Source organism: Coptis chinensis, chromosome 4, assembly GCF_015680905.1.
Source record: "Coptis chinensis isolate HL-2020 chromosome 4, ASM1568090v1, whole genome shotgun sequence".
NCBI lineage: Eukaryota > Viridiplantae > Streptophyta > Magnoliopsida > Ranunculales > Ranunculaceae > Coptis > Coptis chinensis.
In genome coordinates this window covers 29,237,112-29,249,293 of record NC_141459.1, presented here as the reverse complement: position 1 = coordinate 29,249,293, position 12,182 = coordinate 29,237,112, and the positions used below count along the sequence as shown (strand labels likewise).

The following is a 12,182-nucleotide window of genomic DNA, read 5'->3' as shown; positions in this document are numbered from 1 at the left end:
TTCCTTGTTGACGTCCGTGAAGTCCACGCACATTCTTACTTTCCCATTCTTTTTTGGTACCACTACCACGTTCGACAGCTACTCGGAAAACTTGCATTCGCGGATGATTCTTGCATTTTTCAACTTCTGCACCTCTTCTCGAATTCCCTGTGCATACTGAGGCTTCATACTCCTCATTTTCTACTAGACCGGGCCGGCGCCTTCCCGCATGTGCAACCTGTGGCATGCGAACTCTGGATCTAACCCCGCCAAGTCCTCGATCGTCCATGCAAACAAAACACTGTTCTCTGCTAACAAGGCAATCAATTTTCCTTTCCAATCCTCCGACATATTGGTCCCTATGTTTACGAACTTCTCCTCCTCCGCTACCCCAATGATTTACGACCTCAATCTCGTCCATTGTCTTGCCCCCGATGAGCAGCCTCTTCTCTTCGGCCGTGGCCTGTAATTGCTATGCCAGCTTGTCCCTTGTCTCCGGCGCCTCTTTATTAGGCGTGCGGCCCAGACCTCTCACTGTCACCTGATGTATGTTCTATGCCACGACCTGATCCCCCTTTATCTCGTATATCCCTCCATTCATCGGGAAGCGGATCACTTGGTAATACGTAGATGGGACTGCCTTCATCTCATGAATCCACTTTCTCCCCAGGATCGCGTTGTATTGTGAGTTAGTATCCACTACCAGGAATCGGATGAAAGTGGTTACCGGCCCCACGGTCACCGGCAGTAATAGTTCCCCCAGCGGTTCAGTCATGTTGTAGATGAATCCGAACAAGTTGGTCTGAGGGGGCTTCGCATTTGCTTCCTCTCAATGCCCATTTCTTCCATCGCGCTCTGAAACAACAAATCCACTGAACTCCCACAGTCTATCAACACCATTTTTACCATGTAATTCCCCATCGCTATGGTAATCACTAGCGCATCTTCGTGAGGTGAGCTCACCGACTCCAGATCCTTTAGACTAAATTCTATCCGGTCATTCCTTTTGCCACCCCTGGAACTGGCCGTGGACTTCCAACCACTTTGTTTATCTGCTGCAGACTGGCAGTCTTCCTCACCTTATCTCGGTGGGCGTTCCTCCCCAGCACTTCAGCACTGAAGATAACATTTATCGTGCCAAGGATTCGAGCCGCAGCCGGGACCCTCTCGATTGGTTGCACCTCCTTGACATGTTCCTTCAACTGTCTTCTCGCGATCATTCTCTCTACCAACCACTGTAAAGCAAAGCACTCATTGGTAGCATGGTTTCTGACCTGATGGTACGCACAAAATGGCTTTCCCTCTATCTCCTTGGGTGAACTCCGCGGTTCTTCGTAGTGCCGCTGTCCCTTGATCAGTGGCAGGATTTCCTCCAACGGCTTGTTCAGTGGAGTTAAGTCTATTTCGCGGTAAGGCTTTCTCTCCCTGTATTCCCTTCGGGCTTGGTCTCTGCCCCTCTGCTCTCTGTGTCTCCCCTCTGTAATTTCCTCTATCTCTGGCCGCGACCCTGTCCTTGTCTCTCCTGTCTTTCGCGGCCACTGCATGTACTGACTTGTCGGGTTTCTTGTGTCCCTTACTGTTTCTCCACAAAATGTCCTCATATCATATTTGATGTATCTTTCTATCTTCAAGTACAAAGCATGCAAGGTGGTAACCTCAATCTTAGACACTGATTCATGTACCCGGGTCCCCTGTTTCAACCCATGCTGGAATGCTATGATCGCGGTGCGTTCATCCAAATTTTCCATCCTTAGTGTCTCTTCCTTAAATCTGTACAGAAAGTCCCTGAATGTCTCGGCGGACTTCTGCTTGACGTTAAAGAGATCCGTTATGTCAACTACCCTCTTCTTCTGATGGATGAAGTGACTCACAAAAGCTTGTTCCAACTCCTCGAACCTTTGAATACTCTGCGACGCCAACCGATAATACCAGTCGGATGCTCCCCCCTTCAGATTGGCAGGAAACATCATGCAATGGAGTTTGTCATACTTTGCCGCTTGCCATAGCACCATCTGCTGCCTGAAGTGATGCAAATGGTCAGCCGAATCTCCTTTTCCATCGTACCTTTCAAACCGCGGCTGCGTGAACCTCTTAGGTACCTCCGAATTCTAGACCGAGTCAGCAAGTGGGTTCTGATTCAGGCTATCCACCACCTTCTTGGCCGTGCCGTGTTTCTCCTTTTCCACCACGCGGTTAGCCTCTCTGTCTCTTTTGATCATCACCTGCACCATTTCCATGGTAATGCCTCCGGCATGGTTCGCCTCGGTTGCCGTAAGAAGCCCCCCGCTTTGCACCTCCATTTCACTACCTGCAGGTATGGTTGTTTCTGCTCCCCCGAGTGTCTTCCCTTTCTCTCCTTAACTCATCATTCTCTTCCCTAAGCCTGCCTACCTCCTCCTAAAGTAACTTAGTTGCCTCAGCCACCGAATCTTCAACCTCCTCTTCCCCCACCTCTACGTTTTCCACACTCACTGTTTCATTTGGAACGGCCTCCTCCCTCCTCGGTCTTCCTCTACCTTGTCCTCTCCCTCTTCCTCTACCCCTTCCTATATTAGCTGGAGCCATGTTCCGCTAGATTTTCTTCCTCCCTAAGTCGTGGACCTACCTCGTCCCCACAGACGGCGCCAAATGTATGAACAGAAATATTCACCACTAAGATCCTATCTCTTGGTCTCTCTCACACTCTCTTTTTTTTTTTTTTTCTTCTTTTTTTTTTTTTTTTTTTTCTCCTTAACTGTTCCTTTTTATATCATCCCCCTTCTTCTCTTATCCCTTGATCCTTTTCTTATCCTCTGGTCCACCTCCACACACCTGTCCCCTTAGGGATCCGCGGCCCTGCCACAATACTCCCCGTTCCTTTTCCCTTATGCTGCTTCTTCTTTGACTCTGACCACTCTGATCCCACATGCTTCTATACGGAAAAACCACCTTTACATATCTGCGGCCTCGATCCGGTGCTTCGCGCCTCCCCTTCCTTACCCTACTTCGGGCTGGCAGACATACCACCTCAGTAATCCAAAAAGGGGTTGATACATTACCCCACAAAGCAATTGTTATTTCGGCACCGCTAAAAGTTGGGTGGACTTCATTAAGTTACAACAATATGTTTGATTTGTTAAGTAAAGATATCAATGTTTAACTCATTTCTTATCCATGATTACGATCTCTTGTAAATTTGATCATGATTTTTCTTTTGTGTTGCCAACTATTTTCAAGACACCAATAACATCTATGTGTTGACGTAAACGGAACATTAGAACTTCTGTCATTTAGCTTTTCAAGTGAAAAGAATGATTAATCTAATGTGAAATTATATATTAGAAGAAATATTTAAGTTTAAAGTTGTAATATATAACCTGATAAAAGAGTTTTCCGTTTAGACCTTTCTTGAAGGTGTTTGAAGTCAGTGAAATTGAACTTGTGCCTTGCTATTTCAGTCTCTTCTTCATCCACTGATTCTATTAATGTTTCTGGCTTCAAATGAATCACAAATGGATGAACTACCAGACGATAGCTTGTTGCTAACATCACATCAAATCTTTCAATGAGGTAGACTTTGCCTTCTTCTATCATATTTCCTTTTGCAAATTTATCAAATTCTCTAAAGTTTTCCAATGCCAATTTTGCATGTACGTGAGTTCCCTATGAATAAAGAAAAAAAAAATTATTTTTTTTAAAAATTATCTAAAAACTAATGTGAACGATTACCTGGGCATCTAATAGTAAAAAGTCTCGGCTTAAAAAGTCGTTGTTATTCCAATGAAGTGACTCCCACATTCTTGTTATACGAACTTTAACTTTCCACTTGTATGTACCTGTACGGAGATTAGCAAGGAATTGACATGCTCGTGATGCCATTTGATAATGGTAGGCTGTGGAATAAGTTTTCTGAAGTGGAATGGACGTTTTTTTTTACTCTAAGAGAAGGTATCACTTTAATGAACTTATAAGAACTTTAAAGAGAGAGTTGAGAGATTATATAAGTTTTTTGCAGCAACAAAGTAAGGTAATATAGTATGTATGTCAACGTAATACAACTTTGCTTATTATTAATTCTAAAAAGACAAAATACATGTTTTTTTTAATAATGAATTTGTTGGCTAGTTACGTTAAGATTTAAATATGTGTTGCAGATATGTAAATTTAAGTCCCGCCCGTGATAATAATGTGCGGTCTAGAGCGGATCGATCCCACCCTTAATATGCAACCAACCAATTTGTTTTTTTCAGCTTTTTTTTTTTTTGTTCTGCTACAATATTATTATTGTCTCTTACCTTGAATGAGTGGGGTTTTGTTGTGTCAATTGTACATGATATATTTGATAAAAAATAATTTTGTGTGATATAGGAAAACATTATTTAATGTGTGATGGACACTGATGGCTCTTCACATGGTGGCAACTTTTCAACAACTTTTTTGTTACCAATCGCAAAATATAGAAATATACTGCAGAAATGTAAAGTTGAGGCCTGCCCGTGATAAGAATGTGTGGCTCATACCTGGTCGGCCCTGTCCTTACGATGCAATCAACTAATTATATATTTTTTAACTTTTTTTTGTTCCCCTAATTATTTATTCTAATCATGGTTGAGTGGGGTTGTTAGCTACCAACTGCTAATGTTTTTTTTTATAATAAATTTATTCTCAAGTTACATCAACATCTAGATATGTGCTGCAGAAATGTAAATTTAGGGCTCGCCCGTGATAACAATGTACGGGTCAGAATTATTCGACCCCACCATTACTATGCAACCAACCAATTAGGTTTATTCAACTTTCTTTCCCTCCCCTACAATCTTATCATTGTCTTTTGGCATGATTAAGCGGGGTTGGGTTGTATCAATTGTGGATGATATATTTAGCCAACAATAATTTCGTTTGATATAGAAGAACATTATTTAATGTGTTACGAACACTGGTGTCTGTTGACGTTATGGCCACTTTTTTTAACAATTTTTTTGTAGTCGACCTCAAAATACAAATATGTACTGTAGATATGTAGATTTAAGTCCCGCCCATGATAACAATGTGTAAGTCAGAGTTGTACGACCCCGCCCTTACTATGCAACCGACTAATTTTATATTTTTAATTTTGTTTTGTTCCCCTTATTATTACCATGATTGAATGGGGGGTGTGATCTGTCAACTGTTTATAATAAATATGGATGACGATAATATCGTTTGACAAAGAGAACAATAGTTTCATGTGACACGGACACTGATGTCTCTTTACATTGTGTTAACTATTTAACAACTTTTTTTTGTCAGCACCAAGGTTTAGATATATACTGCATATATGTAAACTTAAGTCCCGCCCGTGATAACAATGGGTGGCTCAGAGTTGTTCAATCTAACCCTAACTATGCAACTTATTAATTTAATATTTTAAATTTTCTTCGCTCCCCTACAATGTTATTACTACCGCATAGCATGATTGAGTGGCGTAGTGATGAAAATGATATTTTACTGTGAAAAAGAAGTTAAAATGAATATTTTTAATATGAAAGGTTGTTTCACGAATAAGATTTGGGCTATCAATTGAACATGTTTTTTTTAAGCTTATTAATTTTTAAATTTTATAAAGAATTTAAAAGAATGAGTAAACATGTTATATAAGTTTGTGCATTACCTACAGTAGGTAATCTACTCTATATATCTATTCTGGATTACCTCGTTAGTTATAACCTTAAAAAAGACATAGTCGATACTATCTTGAGATTAGGTTATCTAGTTTATATGTCTATTTTAGAAAATGTTGGTAATTATTATATTGACTATGACAAAATTCTTACTATTTAGGTAGTAATTATGTTCGTTTTAGCGTTAGCTGAACCGAACATCACTATTCAACCTACTAGTTTTTTTTCCCCATACTAAAAAAATTCATCTACGATATTTTGAATGCCTTTTAGAATGGTTGAGTAAAATTCCCCCGTAATAAATTTTAAATGTGAGGGAGAAGGTAAAACGAATGTTTTAAATATCAAAAGTACTTTGAGGAATAAGCATTGTTAGGTTAATTGAACATGCTTTGTTTAAGCTAATGAAATTTTTGAATAGGCAAAGATTTTTTAAGAAAGAACGAAAATATTATATAAAGTCTATTTTAGAGCACCTAGTTAATTATAACTTTGAGAAAGAGAGTAAACATATTTTTTTTTTAGATTAGTCTATGTAGTCTTTGTATCTAGTTTGGAAAATCTAACTAATTATTACCTTCAATAAGACAGAGTACATACCATATTTTTTGAGATAATATAATTTAGTCCATATGTCTATGCTATACAACCTAGTAAATTATTAACTTGGATAAAATAGATCATATATACTATTTAAAAGTTATGTGAACTAATACATACGTTAATAGACAACCTAGTCAACTATTATCTTAAATAAGACAAAGTCCATACTGTTTTTTGAATAAATATGTAGACAATATACATTATTGTATCTCTTTAATTTAAGTCTAATCTAGTCTACCTATGAAGCGCAGACGAATTATCTTACTAATAGTGAATTATTAACTTGAATTAAAACATACCATATATACTATTTTAAAGTTAGCCGTACTAATACATACGTCAATTATTATCTTAAATAAAACAAAGTCCATACTATTTTTTGAATAAATATGTACGTAATATACATTATTGTATTTATTTAATTTAAGTCTAATTTAGTCAACCAATAAAGCACAGACGAATTATCTAACTAATAATTTTAACCGACACAAAAAACATTTTAATAACTAACGGAGCTTTGTATCTCATCATGGCGTTTTCACTATTAGTAAATTCAAATTTGGTGATGATGAGATGTGCACAAGTACAAAAGAAACCTACATTTGAATCATGTTCACAATAATAAGATCCACCTAAGAGCTATAATATACTCAACTGGTATTTTAAATAAGACAAAGCCCGTACTAATTTTAAAATAAATATATAGTCAACATACATTATTGATTTTTTTTTTTTTTTAATTTAAGTCTAATCTAGTATACCTATCAAGCGTAGATGAAATACCTAATTAAAATTTTAATCTAACACAAAAAAAAAAACATTTAAATGTATAACGGATCTCTGTATTTCTGTACCTCGTTTTAACTATTACTCAATGCTCATTTGGTGATGAAAAAATTTGAATATGTACGAAAGAAACCCAGATTTGCGTCTCGTTAGCAACAATAAGGTACGCGTAAGAATTATAATTCAACAGCCACTAAGTGACCGACCGATTTTATATTTAAAAAAAATTTAACCATCCCACAATTATTGTGTGGCATAATAGAATGGTGGAGTGGGTTTGGGCTAAGATGATCATATGTCACAATAATTGACATTTTACATGCTGACATTTACTTGTCCAGGTAGGCTTCAGTGAAGTTAAATACATGTACTTGTCGACATTTACATGCTCTAGTATGCTTGTAAATTATATTGAATAAGACATATGTTTTTTTTTTTTTTTTTTTTTTTTTTTTTTTTTTTTTTTTTTTTTTTTAAATTTAAACACACCGCCAATGTATATTATTTTATAACTTTATTTTAAGTATAATCGAGTCTACCCATCAAGTATGGGTAATCATTTTAACAACCTAATCCCTCAATCAACTTAATTTAATTTATTAAGGCCTGTGCTGTTTATGAATGATGGGTCTCCGATAGCTAAACTTGAAAAGTTGAAAAATTGTCAAAGTTAAAAAATAGCTACATACCTTATGAGATAAAGTTTTTACAATCTTCTTTTAGATTGTAGCTGGTTAATTACGCTAAGCTGCTCAGACATCAAGCACATCATATGCATTATACAAAGTATCCTTCTAGGCCATTTTCAATTGCTGATAAGTTCTGAAAAGTCTCTTAACTTTTTTGTAATCATTTTCATAATAAATTGCAAGGATAAAAGCGTTGAGTTAAATAAAAACAATTTAAATCATATGAAGGCCAGAAGAAAAAATGTTTAAATTGTACACACAAATGAGTACACATCGTTAACCTTGTTTGTTGGGTTAAAGACTGCTCAACGTACACATGAAAAATCGAAGGGATGTTTGGAAATGGATGGTTTTTTTTTGGGTTTATATTGTATAATAATGAGACTTGGTCGCCATATAAATTAAGCATTATACACAAAATAATATATACGTATTCAAATTAATATTTAAGTGGACAATAGTAAAACCCACCACTTGTAACAAAACACTACAAGAAGCTAGAATGTCGTTGTAGACGACATTTCTAGTGTAAGTTCTAGGAAGACCCTTGATTGTTCCTTTTTTCACTAAAACTTTCGTTGTCGTCTGTGATACTCCTCTTGATAAAGCAACATAGAGTTGGCCGTGCGAAAAAACATGATCGGACAAATAGACCCCAACATTTGGAATGGTTTGACCCTGTGATTTGTTTATTGTAAGAGCAAAACTTAACTTGATAGGAAATTGTTTCCTAGTTATTTCGAATGGCAACTTTGCATCCTGAGAGGGGCACAGTGGAATGCGTGGCTGGAAAACTCGATCACCTACAAAATTTCCAGTGACAATTTCTGCATCAATTACATGCGTGTCAAATCCTTTACATATTAGTCTTGTTCCATTACATAGGCCATTTTTAGGATTCAGATTTCTCGTCAGTATAACGGGAACCCCCAACTTTAGCTTCAATTTGTGAGGAGGTATACCACTGGGACAGATTGAGTTTAAGTATCTTTGCTAGTATAGACCACGAGAGTCATTTTGAACTGAATTAAAAGAGTAATATGTGACTTCTTCACCGGGAAATCGGTCAATTATTTCATCATTCAACAGTTGGACATTATCATTCTTAGAAGTTACTATCACCCTACTGATCATGTAGTCTTTGTTACCAGCATTTCTATCTAATCCTGGAAAGATTTCATTTATAAGCTTAAGACGTGAATTCTCATTCTCCCACGGAATGACAATATCTTTGGGCAATTCAATGATGTCATCCTCACAAATAATTGGCTGAATCCCATCGCCGATGGCCATGAGTAACTCTGCAAAGGTGCGATCATTTTTAGCTCGCATATTTTCCTGTAGACGTAACACATGAACTTTCTCCCAAAGTGGAGAACTTGTTATGCATGCATCAATAGTTTGTTCCCTTGTACCACGAGGAACAACTGGCAATACCTGACGAAAATCTCCACCCATTACAAAAACTTTCCCTCCAAATGGTAAATCACTGTTTGTAATGTCTCTTAAAGTTTTCTCAAATGCTTCAAACGCATAACGATGTGCCATCGTAGCCTTATCCCACATCAATATGCTCGCCTGCCGTAACAAACTGCCTAAACTGCCAGCTTTGCTTATTTTACAAGTGGAAGTGGATGTAATTGGAATTGGAATCTTGAATCTAGAGTGGGCTATACGACCTCCAGGCATCATTGATAGTAGCAATTCTCGATGTAGCTGTTGTAATAACAATCTGTTCGTTGCTACAGAGTTCTGCTAAAATGGATTTATATAAGTATGTTTTACATGTCCTGCCAGGCCCATCAACAAAGTATACACCACCATTCCTTTGCTGAACAGAACTAAGAATCTGGTCAAAAGCAATCTTCTGTTCATGGTTAAGCTGACTGATAGAAGAAAGATCTTCTGAAGTAACGGGAATAGAAAGTTCCTCTGTGACCAAACTTGATATATCATCTTGGTCAACTTGGTCAGCACTCATCTGAGACAAATCATAATCTGAAATTGTCTGTCCATATTGTTCCAACAACAACTTAAGTTCGTGTAGTAAATGATTTGGCACATAGGTTGTGTTAAAACTCCCTAAGGTGCAATCTTCGTCCATACAGCTATTAAATTCATTCCACAAATCACATACTTTGATAGGATTACAATAAACTAGAATTGTAACAAATAATTTCCGTAGAGAACATGGCATCTGCATTCTTGACGCTTCAAGCAAACATTGGCGAACATCATTGTCTCTTTCGAACAACCCCAACTTCTCAGCAGCTTCTTTGAATGTAAGGTATATAGTAGATCCAACAGTTCGCAAATGTTCATATGATATTGGTCCTCTAACATGGTTCAGTAGCAGCCTCAAGTAAAATCTTTCACCTTCCATAGGGGCAACTGCAAATAGTCTTCCAATGACCCGATTTTGTCTAGTTCTTGGTTGCCAATGCTTAGTCGACTTATCCCACACATAATGCTCAGGAATTTCATGATAAAGATACTGTCTAGCAGCAACATCCACGCTATTCAAATGGAAAAAATTTGTTAACATCGTGCGAGAGTTCCTATCATCAGCCAAAACATCCTCAATCAGCTGGTTACCTTGATAGGTTATTTCATGCATATTTTGCATGTGGACTTGCAAAAAATATACTGACGGGTATATTTGACTTAGTGTAAATTCGTAGATTTTCCAAAGGGCTTCTTGCGGGCAAATCCAACGGCCATCTACATACTGCTTTATTTCATCTTCTTCATCTTTATTTGTCGACGTCACTTCCATAGTTACTCAGTCTGACCCCTTATAAATATACTTGTACAAATACTTGACACTTTTAATACTTAAGCATATTTCAACATTGATATGGCAGTTGTACTTTTTCAATAATCTTGGATTATAAGGAACAACCCAACGATTATCAACACGATAATGCCGACCATGACTCTTAACAATAGCGAAAGCGTTGTTGTCCCGCCTCATATATGTAGCATAAGAATCGCTTCCTTGATTAGTTACTGGAATGAATTGTTTTAGGAAATTTTTTGTACACTTTTGATCTCTCATGTAGACACAGGTAGGATTGACATTACCGCACGGACTATGAATTATGTGTTTAAATACAATCTCATATAGTTCTGGCTCAATAGCCGGATCTAGAATTTCTGCTCTAACAATCTTGTCGTAAGCATCTGCAGTTGTTAACTTGTCGGCCTTATCAAGGATTAGAAGGATGTGTGCATGAAGCAACCCTCTTTTTTGGAATTCGACTACATGAACATGTGCTGCCACTTTTCCAAGGATTCCTTTAACAGATATATCATTTTTCAACTCTTCAAGCTTGGCACGGAAAATCCTGACTATCAAATCTGGTCGATCATTTGGAACCTGGCCTTCTAACAACTCATCTTCGATTTCTGGCCACGATGGATTGCACATCATTGTGATAAACAAATCTGGTTTCCCATACTTTTGAACTAACGCCATAGCATCATGATATCAACGATGCATGTCACGGGGACAACCCACAAAAGTTGCAGGCAAATTTTTTTTGCATCCCACATTTCCTTCAATTTAAAATAAAAAAAAAATGAATGTAAGGTTTTCCATTTGACTAAATTTTAATAAGTTTTTAAACTCAATGCATACCTGAATGAAGTTCCCCCGAACTTAAAGAGTCTTGCAATCAATGATAAAGTTCAGCCCTTATTTCTTACTGGTGATCACGTATCCACCTCAATCTTAAAGTTGATATTTTAACATAGTTGTCGACTATGTATTGTTGTAAAAGACGACCACTACGGAGCATAAGGGATGGATCATTTGGGCGAATCTAATAAGGGAATTAGAAATTAGTGGCTTTCAATTGGGTTAAAAAATATGTATAAATAACAAAATATTATAAAATGTTAGTCAGAAGCTTACTTGTAGCAAGTAACAATAAAATTGTTGACATGTAAGTCGTGCCCTATTGGAACGAAACATATGTAAATTCCATCCTGGACTACCATGAGGGAGTAGAAGAGGGTACTAAAGTGGATCATAATAGCTTGCAGTGTCTGGAACATTTTCGAATTCGCCAGAAATTCTTTGGGCTATGATGTCGCGTTCATTAAGGTTACTTGGATCTTCACTACCAACTAAAATCGCAGCTACTTGAGAAGACGTAGGAATGCTATATCGATGACTTCCTGTTGGGTTATCTTTAATAACCAGCCGAACATTTGGTGATGTTAATCGTTGTGACACTTGTTGAAAAATTTGGACATATGGATTCTCCTTTAAAACATTATGGATGATAGCCAATACTCGTCGGTCTAGTACTCCATTTTCAGCCATCCGATATTCAAGTTCATGATCTGTGTCATATATATACATTTGTAGAAATCTGGGTTTGTGTCTTGGACTTGGTAGTAGGCCACCGATACGATGATAAATAGTACCCCGAGATTTATATGTGTAAATTCCTTCCTTACCATCAGCGAGAGCATCATC

At 37.3% G+C, this 12,182-nt stretch overlaps 4 protein-coding genes across 4 annotated transcripts; all 4 read right to left on the bottom strand.

Moving 5' to 3' along the window:
• Positions 1-968: 968 nt before the first annotated feature.
• On the bottom strand, positions 969-1,991 carry LOC147503079 (uncharacterized). The gene has a single exon (XM_086604708.1). The coding sequence runs from the start codon at positions 1,989-1,991 to the stop codon at positions 969-971; it is 1,023 nt and encodes a 340-aa protein (XP_086460834.1).
• A 6,698-nt stretch (positions 1,992-8,689) lies between these two features.
• LOC147503078 (uncharacterized) lies at positions 8,690-9,244 on the bottom strand. Its single transcript, XM_086604707.1, has one exon. The coding sequence runs from the start codon at positions 9,242-9,244 to the stop codon at positions 8,690-8,692; it is 555 nt and encodes a 184-aa protein (XP_086460833.1).
• Positions 9,245-9,356: 112 nt separating this feature from the next.
• LOC147503077 (uncharacterized) lies at positions 9,357-10,472 on the bottom strand. Its single transcript, XM_086604706.1, has one exon. It carries the CDS (start codon positions 10,470-10,472, stop codon positions 9,357-9,359), a length of 1,116 nt encoding a protein of 371 aa, XP_086460832.1.
• Positions 10,473-10,478: 6 nt separating this feature from the next.
• LOC147503076 (uncharacterized) lies at positions 10,479-11,174 on the bottom strand. Its single transcript, XM_086604705.1, has one exon. The coding sequence runs from the start codon at positions 11,172-11,174 to the stop codon at positions 10,479-10,481; it is 696 nt and encodes a 231-aa protein (XP_086460831.1).
• Between the last annotated feature and the right edge of the window lie 1,008 nt (positions 11,175-12,182).